At 43.2% G+C, this 18,710-nt stretch overlaps 1 protein-coding gene across 2 annotated transcripts in view; it reads left to right on the top strand.

Moving 5' to 3' along the window:
• MAML3 (mastermind like transcriptional coactivator 3) overlaps positions 1-18,710 on the top strand; it is a 157,780-nt gene that overhangs the window by 78,319 nt on the left and 60,751 nt on the right. For both annotated transcript variants that reach the window (XM_054295873.1, XM_054295872.1), the window contains exon 2: positions 14,415-15,887. In XM_054295873.1, the coding sequence (XP_054151848.1) occupies positions 14,415-15,887 (1,473 nt within the window). The remainder of the gene's footprint in view (positions 1-14,414; positions 15,888-18,710) is intronic.

Raw genomic sequence — 18,710 nt, 5'->3', positions numbered from 1 at the left:
CTCACAGCTGGGTTTTAGCCACACAAGGGACCTGGTTCCTAGTGGATCTGGGTCTTCAACACCTCTGCAAAGTGCTTTCCAATGGCTTCTAATTTGCCTTCAGGCTTCTTACAAGCCCAGTCAAAATCACATGTGGTCAGCAGTTCCTGATGTCAGTTTATTAATGCCTGGGCATATCATAACATTCTCATTAGGTACCTTTAGTGAAGTACAACTGATTACTTGCCATTTCTGTGCACTGTTCTGTGGCTGGTTTTTGTGTGGTTAGTGACAGTGAATGCCAGTTGCTGATTTCAAGGCAGTGACTACTGATGTGAACTGGCAGGAAGAAAAAAATTTCCAGAAATGTCTTTCACATTTGGGGTGCCTGTTCAAAGGTGCTTAAGTGTGAATTATAAGAATGTTCAGGTTTTTTTACCTAAACAGATTACAGACATTGGATGTAAAGCAATTTATTACACTTTTCTTTCACAATATTGATTAATAGGAAACTACCTCCATTGTGTAAACCTAGGTTCTAGGTTCCTGGAGAAAGCTATTTTATTCTGAGGAATGATCAGCTTACAGTGTAAATGTATAACTGTGCTGTCATGTGCAAAAAGAGGCAGCAGCCTCATCCCACGTTGCAGAGGGATGACACACACGTGTAGGTGACTGAGATTGCAAAGCCCTTCTCTGACTGGAGCAAATGCTGATATTCCTTGTGGGATGCTGTGGCTAGACCTTCCCTCAGGACTACATCTGTAGCTTCCTCTCACTGCTGAATGTAGGCAAGAGGGAAATCTACCTTTCTTGTCAATCAGAGCTTCCCAGTAACAGCAGAAGGACAAACCTGGCGGGATTCTTGGCAGTTTTGCTGCTGCCCATAGGGTACTGATTATCATTAATGAGCCTTATTGATTTCACAGTGCAGCTTCTTGGGACCCTGTCTGCAGGCTCAGAAACACAAGCACATCAATGGCCATGTTTGAGAAGTTATCTGTGCAATCACGTGGGCTGGGGTTTTTGCTCTTGTTGTGCTGTTTTGTTCAAATTGAAGCCTAGATTCTGCAGCAGTTGATGGTTTTAAGAGCCACATCCTTCCCTAGTCTCATCAGGAAATCATTCCTCTTACCGCTGGTGAGTGGGTTTCTCAAGCCCTCATATTAACTGTGTTCTCAGCTTCAAGTTATATATGGTATGACAATAGCCTCTTGAGGATCTCTGATGCTTTCAAGACAGCCTGGGTTTTGTGTTCGTATTGGTTAGCCTCTGGCTGCTGCATTGCTCCACCCAGGACAGTGGTGCTCTTTGCCCGTTCTTCCTAGTTACAATTTCTGTTCTAAGGTGTGCAGATTCAATCTCTGAATTCCAAGCCCAAACTGAAGAGCAGTGTGTGGAAGGATTCCCTCTACCTAGACATGATGTCTCCAGCTCATCCTCCCCCCTGCCCCAGCTCTGGCAAGGAATACCAGCAAAAACAAGTGCTGTTTGCTTGTTTGTTTGTGTTTTGCTGTAAAACTGAAAATAAGAAAGCTACTGTGCTTTTTTTAATTTTTTTTTTAAATAAACAAAACAAATGTTTCCCAATGCTTTTACCCTCTTGGTTTAAAGCTCCTCATTTCTGTCAAAACATCCATCAGGCATCACTCTCTTGGAAAACTTTCCATATCATTTGCAAAGCTGCTGCCAGAGCGAGGTCATCTTACAAAGTCTGCTTAAAATTAAAGAAAAAAATCTAGAGTATAAAAGTAAAACATTCCCTTGCTACCTCCTTTCCTTATCTTTCACTTAAAAGTAAAGGAAGTAGAACACTTTAAAGCAGCTTTGTTTCTGTGTATTAAATGGACTGAAATGCATCTTCTTTCTCTCTTGACTTTCTGCCCTCAGCCAGGTAAAGAGCAGGTCCAATGAAATATTGACTATCATTAGTCTGAGATTTGGATTTTTTTCATCTCTCAATGAAGCACAGATCTTTTTTTGGTTACCATCAGCCCTCCATCATAGCTGCTCCTGTGTAACACTTCCACTTTGATATGACAATGAGTTTGTACAGAGGAAAGGACCTTTACCAGAGGAAGAATTGTTTCAAGAATCGATGAAGGATGAGACAAAATTGGCAGTGTATAATTTAAAATTAAAAAAAAAAAAAAGACTAAAAGGTGTGGGTAGGGAGGAAAGAGAGCACAACTGGGGATGTGGATGAAGAGGGAAGGAGCTCTGTGGGGTAGGAGAGCATTGCTACCAGGCCCTTTTATCAATGTGCAGCTTGCCCATTGACTTCCCCTGCCCTCCGCAGGCCTGGCTGCAGTGAAACCTTGTGTCTCTTCCTAGTAATGCTGAACCGAAATCAGATTTTGCTTTTAGTTGTTCAATCAAATTTCCCTTCCTTGAGCTCAGAAGGCACGCTTGGGACTCTATAGTAATTGCCTCCCCCCGCTGAACTGCTGCTACCTTTATTGGATTGGCATAGGGTTTCAGAGGGCTGTGTTTAACATGCAGCGAGCCGCAGCAATGCAAACAGCTCCCGTGTTTAAACAAGCATCCATTAGCGCAGGAAACGAGGCAGGGCCAGCCCGTTTGGTGCTCTCTCTTTGGGGCTGGCAGCTCCAGGGCTTTGCGGGGATGTGGGCACCATGGGGCAGTGGCAATTGCAGTGTCAGGAAAACAAGCAAAGCATCTCTGTGGGTCTGTGAGAAACGGGCTGCGGAGGGGGGAACGCTTGGATCTGGGGACATGTGCAAAGCTCATTACTATCTCATTATGTTCCAATTGCAGTCTCCCAGAAGATTGGCATTAATGTGTGATGTGCTGGAGGAAGGGGCTGCAGGAGAATAGCAGAGATATTTTAAGCAAGAGGGGTTTTTTTTCTTTCCTTTTTCCTTTACATTGAAGAAGCAGGAAAAAAAATAGTGAGTGCCAGCAAACCCTGATATTTTGTGCATCAGCCCAATACAGTGCACTTCATCAAACAAGAACAGTGCTCAGTTGGGCTTATCGTAGCACCCACTAGCATCTTTCAGTATTTCCAATAAACTTCCTTTATTTTCAGCACTGGTAAAGTCAATTGTAAAGTTTGGCTCAGTGTGAAACCTCCAACTTTCAGCATCTCAGCCCAGGATTAATTCTCCCCACCCCCAGCTGGAAGGATTAGGGAGTCCAGGGGGTTCTTAGACTTTTTTTCCCCTCCCATAAGTTTGTAGGTAGAATGATGTCCAAAATACTTTTTCCTCATGCTCCTGTACTGAAATAGCTTTTGTTTTATGCTTAACTGGAGCACTGCAGTCATTAGCTTACCAGCTGATAAGCTGCAGTCATTAGCTTATCGACTGACATCAGTGCCTGCACTTGCTTCTGCAGGACCACATAACATTTTTCTGATAAGATCCTGACTGCCATGTTACTGGGAAAAGACCCATTCGTTTTAGAGCCAGTTATTCCCTCACTTTCTGTACCTGGACATATAAATCCTCTTAAAAAAATAAAAGGCAGCTCCCAGCAATGGCTCATCCAAGGAAGAACCGCCAAAGACTTTATGTGGAGGGAGCACCTTGCTGCGCTCCCAGGTGCTGAGCTGCCTGATTTACCTCTGTAAATTTGCCTTGGGAAGACTGGAGTCAGGAGAGGGACAGAGAATGGGCTTCTTTTGTGCTCTGCAGCCCTGGGCTTTCATAAAGAAGTGTGTTACTGGCTTGTCCCAGGAAAACCTATGGGTTTGCTTTCCTGCAGACACCCACTCATCCTGCAATCTACCAAAACCATTTAGTAGGAGGTGCATTGGAGGAGGCATTTATAGCCAAACTGTAGGAAAATCATTCTTCTTCAAATCCTTTTAAGCCACAAGAGCAAAACAACATTTAAATCAGTCCCGACTCTTACAAAATGCTTGCAAGCCCATACATCTTGGTTCAAAATGCGTATTATGTTTGAATTTTATTGCCCAGGCTATTTGTTATGTGTTTATCCTTCCTAGTAAACTTTCTTTTGCTTTTATGAAACAATATTGGAGCCCTCCAGTGGCCAAACGAATCATTCTGAGGAATGGAGTTCAAGTTCTGACAACGAGGTTGATTTTTTTTTTCCTTCCCTATTAAAAAATTAATTTGGTGATCTTTTTATATTCAGAATTTATGTGGAGTTAATTTGAGTCACAGCATCATTTGTGAAAAGCAAGGAAACCTAGGAAAAATAAAAAATAGTCTCTTTGCCTTTCTAGGATCGCCGTATTTTTATTCTTCTATATTTTCAAAAATTTAATGAGTTTATGGTTTAATTAAATTCTCTTAGATTTCATTTTCAGAGAGGATCCCATCATATGTACAAGGCAGAGAAAATGCATTTTGAGTACCATGACAATTCACATTTCCTTAAGTGACTTTTATCAGTTCTGTGGCTCTTTATCAGTGATGTGACTGGTCTGTTCTCTGGCAAAACCTAATTTTTCAACAGGACATCACCATTTGTTTCAGGGGCCTCAGCACATTGAAGATTTTGGCCCCAAGGCTCTTGGTCATGTGTGGCCTTCACTTTCCATGTGAAATAGATACTCTGTATATTTGAAAAAAAATTAGCTTTTAATCACATGGTATGCACTGGATATTAGTGAGAGGAGTTCTCTTTGGGAAGGATGTTGAGTTCCTAACACCTAAAATTGCCTATTTATGCCTCCTCATGTTTAATGTGGTAGTTATTGCAGTCCTTCCTTCTTCCAAATTGTAGGAACAGTCTTTCAAAATCCAAAATCAGATAGTGGTAGGTTTTGGTTGTGTTGGAGCTGCAGGTTTGGGTGGAGGTGGGGGATGAACAGGGGAAGAGGAGGAATTGGAGAAATTGTTCAATTGGTTATCTTCTGACTGGATGACCACAATCTGGCATTCAGTCCACGTTCAAAAAGCACTAAAGCAAGGGATTAAAGTTGTTATTTTGCACCAGTTTGTCTTTTTTTAGGGACTACTGAACATGAGTTTCTACCACATTGCACTGTATAGCTGCTGCTTTATAAAATCATATATTATCACCAAAATGCTTCATAACAGGACATTGAAAGTCTCATAGAGGGAGGGTTCTGTTTGTTTTATTTCGGTAAAAATCTTTTTAAGTAAGAATCTTAAGTTTAAAAAATGCACCACACTGCATTTCTTCTGCAGACACTTGGGTATAGGAGCAGTTGTACTGGGTCATCTCAAAGGGGAATTGAGCCCAGTGTCCTCTCAGTGAGCAAGTGGAGTGTAAGAAAGAGAGCAGGCACACAGTCAGCTTTCCCTGGCACACCTTCCAGCTACCCCAGGTCTGAGAGGCTCCTGCTGAGCCCATCTGCACACAGTTTGCTTTTGCAGCCCCCTGCGTATGTGGAGAAGGTTTCTTCTTGTTCCTGAAGAGTGGGGTGAAATGAGGGAAGCTAAGGAAGCAGCTGTAGCAGCAGCTTCTTGTTTGCACTGCATATGGGGGGCATGTTATGCAAATCCCTCTCATGGGCAGTAGATGGAATTCCTGGAGCAACCCTAGGCTTTGTGTCCTTTCATGCTTTTCATGTGGGTTTGGAAATCGCTGGAGGAGATGAATGCCCTGCTCCAGTTCACCTTTTGAGGAAACTGCTAATGAGGTCAGTGTTCCTCGTGGCTTTATTCGAGACTGTAAACACCAGCAGCACTGGGTAAAAAGCAGCTGGAAAGGTGGGGAGAGATTGTTTGAAGAATATGAGCATACAGCAGCAAGCAGAGGCTCCTTGGTGTCACAAGAATGTCCTAGGGCTGCCTGGCCTTGTGCAGCCACAAAACATGAGGCTGCACAGGGCTCACACTGCCCTATACAGAGAAAACTTTGTCTGGTGGGTTGTGCTGCTGTAGAGAGATGTTGGGAACACTCAATGGGAAAAATGCCTGCTTCAGTTCCAGGCACTGCAGTCCTTTCTCATCCGCAGGGAGAGGAGAAGGCTGCCACTGCTTCACTGATGAGTCAGGAAAACCCTCTGTGTTTACAGCGTTGGATGTTTCTAATATGATTTTGCAGGTCTGAATTTGGAGTTTGGCAATATCAGTTTGGGTTTTGGGGAAAAAAAAGGAAAGAAAACAGTAATGACTTGTGTCCCCAGATACAATGAACTCATGGTGCCCTGAGAATCTTGCAGCCATCAGGACCCACACTATTCAAGGTTGTTCTTGGCCTCATATCGTCCACCTGGCATTGAAAAAAAGTCAGTCTCAGGCAGCTGTGCCTTTTAAAGCTGGGCCCTTACTGTAATTCTGAAATATGCTAATTGCCAGGCTTTTATTTTCATTTGACTGTTTTGAAAAGCTTAGAAGAGAGGAGAAAAAATAAAGGAGTTTTGGAAATAGCCCTAGGAAAAACCTCAACCTGCTGCCTATGTAATTTCCTTTAAAAACAACATTTTGTGCTGTGTGAAATTATCACACAGCAGATTTGCACACAATCCTATATGTCCAATGTCTATGTGATTTTATACCATTTCTTTAGCATGTTTGTTCGTTGTTACAGTTGTTACTAAGGGTATAATAACTGTCATTAAAGAAGGAGGAAGTGGGTGCTTACCCCAAAGCTTGGTTCCCTGTGTGTCTAATTAAAAATACTTTTTTGTTTCCCCTCACTACAGACTTTGGTTAGACCATCATGGTTGTAACACTGTTCACTGTTTATCTAAATTTGTATGGTTTACTTGCCCATATTTAGGGCAAGTCTGCTGTGCAGTGCTGTCTGGCCTTCAGCCCATGGCAAATAGCTCCCAAACTATGCTCAGAATAATTCAGAACATGTCTGGGGCATCCCATACAGTCCTTTGATTCCCTGAGTCTCCACAGATCTTCAATGACCCTGCTTTTTTTTTCCCCCAGTACTGGCTATAACTTGTATCGAAATCAAAAAATGAATGTAAAGTGGAGTTGTTCCATCAGACATAGTGTCTATCTCTGAAGAAATGCGGATGCAGAAGGAATGGCCTTATCAATGCCCCCCTAATTCCTAGTGAACTTAATGGGATTCACCCTGAGCCATGGGTTTTGTCCAGGAGCCTTTCAGAACTGCTGCTGCCTGTGTTCTTTTAAAGAGATATGCAAAGTCAAGACCATCAAACAGTTCCTGCATTGCTCTCCTTTCCTAGAGATGGATCAAGCTGACTGTGCTGGTCAGGGAATTGTTTGACTGAAGAAAAAAGCTGTCTCTGATAGCTTTTCTATTTTGGGATTTTCAGTTATTTGATTTTATTGTTTTTTGGGTTTTTTTTAATGGTCAGTAGCTTAGCACAAACTTATTTCCAAACTCATCTGTCCCATGTTGGATTTTTTTTTCCTTTCCTCAAAAGACATGTCTCATTACTATGCAAACAAATAAAATGTAGAAAAAATATTATAATTACCATGCAAAGCATTCTTTTCCCTCTCCTTCCCCCATGCTTGGGTCTGCTTTGCAATTCTTACTGTATCATTAATTGTTCAATCTGTACTTAGATAACCTGCACTCCTTTAAAGGTATTTGTCCTTGCAGGGAAATCTTCAGCTGACTTATGTCCTCGGCCAAGCTGCCTGTTCAGGGAACAGATGGGAAAAAGGAGGCTAAATTTACCATTTTGTTTGCAGCACAGTATGACCTATTCACAAGATTTTTCTTTTAATGTGTTAGTTGTGGAAATCTGTTAATTTGATATTTAAATTATTTTCAAGTGGAAGCCTCATTTATGGTGTTACCTCAAGAGGGTGACTAAAATCTGTGGGCTTGAACAGGTACAGTGTGTAGACCATGTGGCTCTCATTTCCTTCCTTTTCCAGTTGTATGAAACACTTTGCTTCAGAAAGCATGAACTTGAACTTAGCCATGTGGAAGAATGCCTGGAATGACTTAGCCCACACTGATTTGAGGAACTGGAAGGTGCTGCCTCATGCACCTATGGAACACGTAGCTCTGTTGCCACGAGGTGATGTGTGTTGGGAGTTAACACCAGGGATGTGAATGTGCAGGAAGACAACTGTGCCATTTCTGCTTTCAGCCTTCTGTCCGCCTGGTCTCTCTGCTAGAGATCATGCACTAGACAGGCTTCGGTAGTAACAGAGATCCAGTAGGAACTCACAGTCCATGGCAATCTGTGGTGCCATCAGGGGATTTCTGTCATGCCTTCACCATCTCTTCTGGTTCTTCCTTCAGAGTTTCTCTGAGGATAGTCTGCAGTAATATATTATGTATGTAGGTTGTGCCAGGGCAGTATTTTGCAAGCAGCTGGAAGATAATTTGCCTGCCCCAAGCATAGGAAGGGCTTTTCCCTTACATCAGTCAGACAAGGTTTTGGTCTGTCAGTTCTGAAGTCAGGAATAGAGCTCACATGCTACTGGTGCCTTAATGACAAGGAGAGCAGAGCCTGTGTCACAGAGCTGCTCCTCCTTTGCAGAGGACAGGAATGCTTTCATGTCCAACATACCCCTTTGCTAGGCAGCCAGGATGCCATCAACATATTCACTAGCCTGCTACAACTTGTGCTCGTGCAAGGATGGACTGGGACAAGATTTTTCCCAGGAAACCATTCCAGTGTCACATATACAGTTTAAAGAGCTGCTGAGTAGCTGTGGTGCACGTGCAACAGCACCAGGTGTGCTGTTTTGCTTCTTCTTAGTTTAAAACACAAGAGGTTCCTGCATTTCTTTTCAATCCTGATTTGTGGTAATTTGGGAGGCACAGCTTTAATAATCTCCAGAGTGCTTTTTATCATTACCCTCTCTTCTGTCCAGATACGAAGCAGATTGGAAAGGGTGAAGACTTATCAGAACAACTCCCAGACACGTCAATTGGAGGCTGCCTGACTAAATTCTCATAACACACCCTGAAAATGCAGCTCGTGCCATCTGCAAGGACAGTTTCGGAGAGAGCAGATCGCAGCTGCTGGGTGAGAGAGGCAGCAATAGGTACTGCCAGCTCAGTAGTTCAGCTTATAGGCTCTTACACCTTCCTGAGACTTGCACAAATGGAGCAGTGCTGGCACTGCAATGAGGTCACTGCTTTGCCAGTGTTTACCCCATTGGGCCAAAGCAGGATTAAATGAGACAGATCTCTGCAGGACACTGCAAGTGTCATTGGGAAGCTGCTGTGGAGCTGGTAGGCTTAAAACACTGGTGACAAGATGTGGCTGTACCTCAGGCAACATTGGCTTTTGAATGGCAGTGTCAGAGGTGATACAGCAAGGAGGTGCATGCAAAAAATCCTTTCAAAGGTTGAAGCTGAATTTCTGGCATGCAAATGGAAATGCTGATTATTCCTTACTGATCTTAGATGCTGTCATGTCAAATCCACTTGCTTAGTGTCACTTCATAGCCACCCCTGGGACACTTCCTGAATTGTTGATAGGATTTAAGCACAGCACAAGAAGTTAAGTAGGAAACTTTGCTCAGTCTTTAGGGTACAGGCTGGAGACTGCTGAATTGGGGGGGGTGTTTGGCAGAGCTCATGGTAACTACTCCCTGTTGGAGGTAAGAAGTACCAAGATCTTTCTATAGAAGCTCTAGGAGAAGAAGGGAGAAGAAAGAGGGGGAAAACTCAGGAACAGACACACTGGTGTGTTGCAGACCTCTTTTATGAAAATTTCTTTCCTTAGGATTTTTCCTCCTGAGAAGCCAAGAGGCCTCAGGAACAAAATGTAAACAATCATTATCTGCTGCTGTGGAATGCAACAGGTGCATCTGTGATTGGCCCATGTTGGATGTTTGTAATTAATGGCCAGTCACAGTCAGCTGGCTTGGACAGAGAGCCGAGCCACAAACCTTTGCTATCATTCTTTCCTATTCTATTCTTAGCCAGCCTTCTGATGAAATCCTTTCTTCTATTCTTTAAGTATAGTTGTAATGTAATATATATAATAAAATAATAAATCAGCCTTCTGAAACATGGAGTCAGATCCTCATCTCTTCCCTCATCCTAAGACCCCTGTGAACATGGTCACACTGTTGGGAGGGAGAGTAGAAACCCTAGAGGAAGACCCAAGACTTTAATTCATTTCATGGAAAGGAACTGAAGGTCATGGTGACTGGTGGGCCAGACTGATTCAACATGAAGAACTGAAATGATCAATTTTTAACAGAAAGAGTCTCAGAAGAGCATGTGGAGAAGATAATAAGCCCTGTTTTTTGTAACCATGCATATCCTCTGAGTGAGATGGACTTTGCTCCTGGTGGGAAAGCAGAGAAACTAGCCAAAGCCCAAAGATAACTCCAGAGCAGGGCACATTCCAGCAGAGCTGGGAAGCCAAGTGCACCAAACCTCTCAGAATTGCTGCCTTTGTCTTGTATTGAAGCTGCTGGAGCTGCCCTAGGCAGAGGAAAGTCAGTGGCTGCATGCAGCTGGTACACAAAAACACGTGACAAAGTGACATCAGCCTCCTGCTCTGGGGGCTCAGAGGAGCAGTGGACCTGTGTCAGACCCTGTGAACAGGGCATAGAGAGAATTTATCCTCTCGGCTCCCCGCCTCGCCCTGGTTTTTGTGCTGTTCTTTGAGGAGCAATGAAAGGATGTTCTGGTGCCACAGCCTCAGTCCCTGCCGTGCGCTGGGGCTGGAGCAGCCGCCCACCAAGGCAGCTCCTGGTGGAGGATGGGCCCGGCTGTTGCTATAACAACTGCACCTCTGTCTCGTTCCTTTTGAGAGATGGATTGCTGCTGGGGAGATGAAGCGCAGCAGCCTCTCCTCACTGATGAAAGCCCTGCCACAGCCTCCCCACACTGCCGTGCATCTGCTGGCTCTGCCACGGCCTGTCCGAGCAGCGCTGGCCAGGGTTTCAGGATGGGCTGCATCCCAACCCTTCAGCTCGGTGTGTGTTTGTGTTTCTGTGCCCCTGCCTCTCCTCCAACCGAGAGCCATTTAAAAAGTCAACCTGCCAAAATCTGACCTTTTCTCAGTCTGCGACTAGAGTTTTTTCAAAGGCTTATAAAGAACTGATAGTCCTGCTTCCCCCTCTTGTGCTTTGGGGTAGAAAACAGCAGTGAAATGAAGATTCATCAGCCAAGTATTTTGTGTGAATAAAGCTAAAAGTTTGTGAAGCTGAAAGGGGGTTGTTTTATTTCAATATTTTCCTTTGATTTTGATATTTTCCTTTTGTTTTTATTCTATGTGTCAACAATCTTCTGTTCCGAGACCTAAATCTCTCAGCTCCTGCTAATATCTTCACAATGCATGCCATAAAACATGCACAAACTGTGTGCTTGTACTGAGAAGGAGAGAGAGGGTACTTTAAAAGGTACTATTTTACTTCAGGGATTGTGTTTATAGAGGGAAGGGGAAGTGCTGGGGTTTTAGTCTAAGACACTCTGGAATCCTGATTGTGGTAAACTGTTTGCCAGTATATGCTCAGTGTAGGATATCCAAACCATTCAAGAGTTCATATGGTGATTGGGAATTAAATCAAGATATGAAAAGGAAATATTTCATTAAAATCATTTGATAAGAGTATTTCTGCATTGTACCTCAAAAAAAAGGAGATACATTTATTGTCATGGCTCCCAACTCCCCCAAAATGCTGGAATCAAGAGGCTTCCCCAGCATGTTGCCTTCTAACAAACCTTTCACATTAAGTCTTTGTCTACCTACAGTTTTTCAATGAGCAAACAAAGAAGACAAAAATATTAGTGCCTGTTAGCCCCCCCAAATCCAAAAGCTTCTGAAGGAGAACGATGTGGATAAACAAAATTAGAATAGATTTAATTTAATTTCTTTTTACAAAAAGGCACGACTTCTGTATGTTTCATATTTCATAGAAAATAGTTTTCATGTCAAGCTGCTTTTTGTTGTAATACATAATAACATGATTATGAATATTTATATACTGGGCTAAAGTCACTGTCTATTTGTACAGGGGGACATACAAGTTCCAGCACATGATGAAACTTTAGGAACTGATATTTTTAGGGCTGGTTATTTGGTTATTTTCCACTAGATAGTTTTGATTTTTTTGGAAAATTCTTTTGAATTTGTATATTCATATACAAATAAGGTGATAGATTCAGGATAAAATGGTAAATGTTTTAAAACCTGGAAGTGTGAAACCATGTTAAAGCATATCACTCTCACCAATATTTTTGTAGAGTATTCATTCAAACTTGCAAAATGTATGGAGTCAGTTCACTTGTATTCCTCAGGAGATAATCACTCTCACTGGTCCCTGCCTTGTCATTAGGGAATTTTTTCCCCCATATTTTCCTTATAGAACTTTACTTCATGATGAGAAGCCTGCCACCATGTCCTGTTCTTACTTTATCCCAGCACTGATCAATATGAAGTTGGGGTAAAGGGCCATGACACATTTTGAACATTTCTTCAAATCCTGGTTTTGCCTGAGCATTCCCATTGGGCTCACTCTTGAGTCACTTGCTGTTGGGGGAATGCAGTTTTTCTGCTGTGGCAATAGGGACTTTGCAGTGTGATGGCTTAGGAGCTGAAATGGGTGATTTCAGCTGTAAATTGTGGGAGGGGCCCATTAAGGGCAGTTTTTAAGTATACTATTTTTACATTTACATAAATATGCTATTTTAACCCATTACATCAACTGACCAACCTGTGCCAACACCTCACCATCCTCACCGGGAAGAATTTCTTACTAATATCTAACCTAAACCCACCTTCTGTCAGTTTGAATCCATTTCAAACTTGTCCTGTCACTTGTAGAAGTCCTTCTCCAGCTCTCTTGTAGGCCCTCTGGGTGCTGGAAGGTGCTATAAAGGTCTGCCCAGAACCTTCTCATCTCCAAGATGAGCATCCACACCTCTCCAAATTCAGGGTTTTGAGACCAGACACTGGAGAGGGGAGCCCAGCCATGGGGCAGAGGCTGTGGTTACAGGGCGGCTGGTCTGTGTGGCACCACAGAAGCACAAAGGGGAGGAATTTCTGCCTGCAGGAGGCTTGGCACACACTGGCTTTGTGCAGGGTGGAACAGGCAGTAAAGTCTTGGCCACTTATGCCAACAGTGACTTCCCACATTAAAAAGCTGATCTGCTCCAGTGAAAATCAAGGAGTTGATGGTCTGCTTAGGCTCATGGCACTGTCTTTCTGCCTGGCTCTCTGCAAAAGAGCAGCCTCACAGTAGCTTGGTGTCCCATGCACGCTGAGCTGTGGCTGCAGCAATGCCTGTGCTGGCCACATCCCTCTGCACTGTGTGATGAAAGAGGGGCAAGAGAAGGGCACAGCCTTCCCAGAACCCGGGCAAGATACGGGTTTGCTTGCCCATCTTATGCATGGGATGAAAGGGGGACCAGCCCTCTGGGAGGGGAGAAATAAATGAGATCTGGATTATGAGAAGAAAGAAGGTTGAGGACCTCTAGGTTAGGGAAGGGGTGGGAGTTGCATATCTGGGACTTTCCTACCAGTAAGAATACTTTAAAAACTGATAAAATCTTTCAGTATTTTGTCTTCTATTGTTCTAGTATCAAGGATGCAAGCGTGTCCTGAAGGCGTTTGCTGGAGCTGTGACCTCTTTGCTTCCTCCCCTCCCCACTATTGTTTTTTGCCTTAGTGAAGAGAGATGCTTTTTTTAGCCTGGTACATAAGTAAAGGACTCTGCTTGGGTGTGAGTGGGGAGGACTGCTGCTTGCTGCAGTTCTTTGCTATGCTTCTACAACCAGATTCAAAACTGATGTTAATACACTATTTTTTTATAAAATTCCTATATTCCAATTTATTTGCTTTTCTGTAGACTTGCCTGGCCATTATTTCTGTTAGCTATTTATGTTTTATGTTAGCCCTTAGCACATAGTCACATAGTTGATTCCTTTTTTTTTTTTCATTATTTGATTGAGTTAAAGTTATGCAAAGCACCTTCTGTTTTCTAGGGTGGATTTTTTTTTTCTCCCTTAAAAGTGATTCTCAATGTGTTAGCCAAGAACATAGGGCTAAGCAAATGAAACTATGCAATTTTTTTTTTGTCAACAACACATTTCAATATAAGTAGTCAATCAATTATATTGCAGTTACTTTTTTAAGAAGCTTCTAGAAACTTCCAACAACAACAAAAAAATTTGGAGTGACTAGTAAGTTTTAGTGATTCCTTTTTTCTCTTTTTTAAAATTCCATTTTAAGACTCCTCACTGTGTTAGGCACACTGTTTAAATCTTATCCCTGTATTAGGCACTAAAATGTCAAATTAGTCAACTTGCTCCCTAAATTTCTTGGAAGCTAGCACAGATTCAGCTTGGAAAGCACAGACATATTTTACAGTTCTGCTTTCCTAGTCAAAGGAAGGTTTGGTTTGGGACAGTGGGAAGTGTTTGGTTGTTGGGGGGTTTTTAGACTGTGTTTTCAAAGTGATCAAGGCATAAGAATGAAATCAGAGAAACCTCCTAACCAGTTTTGAAACTTATTGTCACTGGCTTGATGAGGAGCCTCTTGTCACAGTGCCCATGAGCACTTCTTTTGCGTCTGCAAATGGTTAATTTTTTCCTTTCCTCTTGTTTTCTTTAAGCTTCAAGAGACAGTCAAAAGGAAGTTGGAAGGCGCACGTTCACCTCTCAATGGAGAGCAGCAGAATGGAGTTTGCGATGGGGGCTTTTCTCCAACCAGCAAGCGGACACGCAAGGATGGGCCAGGCATTGAGGCAATCAACAGCTTGCCCATTAATCTGCCTTTGCCTGCTGTTTCTCCTCTTCACCAGCTTGACATGAAAGCTCCTGTGCTCCTGCAGAACAGTGGAACTCACAGGAGTAGTCTGGAAGACTTGGGTGAAAACGGTGGGCTTTCTGAGATAAAGCTCCCTGTTAACGGCTGCAGCGAGCTGGATGATGGTTTTAACATCCTGCACAACAAGGAGCTAAAGCAAGAGCCCCTGGATGACTCCAACTGCATAGACACTTCTGAAACATCTCTTTCCAATCAGAACAAGCTCTTCTCAGACATTAACCTAAATGATCAGGAGTGGCAGGAGCTCATAGACGAGCTGGCGAACACCGTCCCAGAAGATGATATACAGGATTTGTTCAATGAAGACTTTGAAGAGAAGAAGGAGCCTGAATATCCCAGGCCTGCCACAGAGACTCAGGAGAGCGCGAGCGTGAAAAGTGATCCATCCCATTCTCCATTCACTCATGTCCCATTGGGATCTCCCCAGGTCAGACCATCTTCTTCCGGTCCTCCATTTTCCAACATCTCCTCAGGCTCCAGCGTTGCCTCAGCATCCAGCGCGCCGCTGGCCCCAGTCCCTGCTGGCTCTCCAGCAAACTGTGTGGTGCAGTCCCCTCAGACCCCCGGCCAGGCCCACACTCCCGGACAAACGCAGGGGCGCTCCGGGAATGGCTTCCTGATGAGCGCGGCCTCGGCCGTGGTGGGCTCAGGGCCTGGCCCCAGCGCTGACCTGTCCCCAGCCGAGCAGCTCAAGCAGATGGCAGCCCAGCAGCAGCAAAGGGCCAAGCTCATGCAGCAGAAGCAGCAGCACCCAAATCAGCCCTCAAGCTGGTCACCAGGGGGGCCTCCATCCAGTCCCTACGGAGCACCCTTCAGTGCAGACAAACCAAATAGCCCAATGATGTATTCTCAAGCCTTTAACAACCAAAACCCTGTAGTGCCTCCTATGGCAAACAACCCCCAGAAGACCACAATCAATAACTACCTCCCTCAAAATCATATGAACATGATCAGTCAGCAGCCAAATAATTTGGTCACAAACTCCTTGGGCAAGCAGCCCAATCTGCTTTCTTATGGCAACACCAAACCTCTGACCCATTTCAGCACTGAGCTGGGTCAGATGATGGCCCCGGCAATGGCAAACCCCGGGAAGAACACCATGGTGCCCTACATCCAGCAGCAGCAGCAGGCCCAACAGGCCCAGGTGCCAGCCCACGTGGCACACCTGAGCGAGGAGCAGAAACGCATGCTCATCATGAAGCAGAAAGGAATGATAAATCAGCCCGTGGGATATGCAGCACTCCCTGCCCTTGGTCAGGTAAGTGAGTGCACAACCAGAGGCTGATACAAGGGCTTTGTACAGTGGGCCTCTTGTGTTGCTAATACAGAGTCTGACACCTCTTTGTGCAGTCTCCTCCATTTGTCTCCTCTTTCTCCTGGAAAATATGGAATGTCATTGCAGATGCTTCTTGGATTTTTCATGTGGTATTGCAGCCTGATTATTTTAAGAACTGAAATTATGTTGCACTATGCTTCAGTTGTTAATTCAGTGCTCTCTCCCTGTGTCTCTTCTGATGAGTGCTTGGGGCCACTCTGGGAAATTTTGAGTTAGAAGTCATTCTTCCTTGGAGGGTTTATTTCCTTTTTTTTGTAATGCAAGACTTGGTGGTTGTGGATCCCAAACCACTGCATGGCTTAGTTCACCACAGTGTAGCGAGCATTGTGAAAAAAAGATGGAGCAGCTGGTCCCTTCTTCTTGGGGTAGAGATCAAGCTACCTCTAAACAGCATTTTTGGCATTTTGGCTCTGGGAGCAAAGGAAAAATATTTTGGGTTCTGAGTGCTTTTGGTTTTAACTGGAAAAAGTAAGAACAACAGAATGCTTTTAGTGGTGCTTGGGCCATGATGATGAGATGGTTTATTCTGGGACTTTCAAGTAGTCGTTAGCAACCCCAAGTATTTTGTCTTTCAGCAAGAGGCTAAAGCCATGTTGGCTTCAGAGCCCTGGCATCACTGTCTCGTGTATTCCATGCTAAGCTCTGGTGCAGCAGTTGCCAGGCGTGGGGAATACTTTGTAATGAGTTAATAACTAGTTGGAATATTGCTTATATCAATGCCCTATCACCTCCTCGGTCAGCAGGGTGTTCCTAGCTGTGCAGCCCCTGTAAAGATCTGCCCATGGAAAGGTTCAAGAACAAATTTTCTAAATGTTGTATTGAGAGTTTTAAAATGGATTAAAGTTAATAATCAATTCTCAAAGTGATGTCTTTGCAGAAGTTATGTGCCACCAAAACAGGTCAAGAAATCTGATATACACCAATAGTGTACAATACACTCATAGAATTGATGGTTGATCATTTTAGCATAACATCTTTTCACCAAATTAGCTGTTTACACACCACCTACAGGGAATACTTCATTCTGAGCATGGTTTAGCTGTGACTCACACTGTAATGCATGTAGAAATACAGCAAATTTTGTTATTCCTTCAGCTTATGGAGTTTGGGGATCAACCAATAAGGAGAAGTAGGAGCTTTACCAGGTCAGACCACATCACATATTATTTAAAGTTAACTGCAAAACAAAAAGAAATGTTCATCTGCCTCGTGGTTTTGGTTCAGGATGTATGGTGACAGCTCAAAGGTTCATATTTTTATATTAATTCTGCTTGCCTATTTTATTAGACATAGGTGATCTAAAGCCTCTTCTTTTGGAAAAGGCTTATCTAGAGAAATATTGCAATAATGACTTAGACTGTAATTGTAGCTACAGGTTTGTCATTTTGTAACTAAGAGGCGGAGGATGCTTGGTCATGCTGCCAATGCTTTATTGTTTCTTGCCTTTGCTTTTGTTAAATCTGCTGAACTCAAAGACCCATCAAAGAGCTGAGAGGATGACCTGCCTGTGTGGAAGAGTTAATGCCATCTCCTCCATTTCATAAGTTGAGAAATTCATGTTAATATCTCTCTGCAATTCCACAATATGAATGGATAGCCAAGGTTTCATTTATCTAATCTCATTCAGTTCCTTTTTTCTTATAAGTGTAGGAAAAACTGGATATTTGGATAGAATTAGATATTCTTTCATAAACAAGTCCAGATATTAAGTCATTTCTGTGACTTATAAAGAAGAAGCTTAGGGCAGAGCCATACATAGTTTGTTATAGTCAGGGATAGTTTGTTTGAGTCAGGGATTTTTTCAGAGGTGCCCTGAAGGTAATTTTGATGGGATTTTTTTTCTGGAGCGGAGTGTTAAATCCAGAGGCAGATTCTGACTCGTCGATATCCAAAAAACCTCATGGTCGGTCCTGACTTGTCTACCTTACCAAGACTCTTTCCTACCAATATTACCTCATACCTGACTGTTCTCCCCTTGGTCAGACTCAGAATTCCCTGCTCTCTACCTTGCTCCATGTCCCCTGATCTGCCCCAAAACCATTTGTTAGTTTGTGAGCATGTGGCAGGTGTTGCCCGTTTTTGGTCTTGTTTTTTTCTGGGTGGTTCTTCCATTCTTACTTGGCTGGGGCTCATAGGCTAACCCAGCAAGTAGATTTGCACAGATTTGCTTGGTATTTGAGGGGTAGAGATTCTCTTCTCTTGTGGTTCTCATGTCATAATAAAAGAAAGCAGTTCCCCCCTCAAGACACAACAATCGCTTTGTTTAGACTTTTTATATTATTTTAGAAATAAAAGGGAGAAAACCTGAACCCACCTCCTTCTCAAAAATTACACTGTTTTTTAAGCTAAAATGTTCCATTAAGTTTTTGAGATCTATGCAAGGTTTTATGTGAGGCAATTTTTCTCTTCTTCCTCAAACCAAAAATAATTTCAAACTGAAGAAAAGTAAAAAGGTTTTCTTTGGGAAATTTAGAAATAATTAACTGTGCTTTTTCTTAGTTCCAGCTGTTCTATATGAATGCATAATGGTAAGAAAAAAAACCAGCCCAAAGGAATAACTGTTGAATGGCTGAGGCAAAATTTGATGTTTGGAGCCAAGTGTGTGAGGGAAAGTAATGAGAGGTCAAAACAAAACAGAATTCTCTGTGGGTGTAAGAACAGTAAAACTAGACTGCAGCTATTTGCCTGCATGGGACTGTGAGAATGCTGCAATTGTTTCCTAATGAAACCACTAGTTATTTTGTT

Source organism: Melozone crissalis, unplaced genomic scaffold (assembly GCF_028551555.1).
Source record: "Melozone crissalis strain CALT ecotype California unplaced genomic scaffold, PUWL_Pcris_2 ptg000006l_1, whole genome shotgun sequence".
NCBI classification, from domain to species: domain Eukaryota; kingdom Metazoa; phylum Chordata; class Aves; order Passeriformes; family Passerellidae; genus Melozone; species Melozone crissalis.
This window is presented reverse-complemented; position numbering and strand designations above follow the sequence as displayed.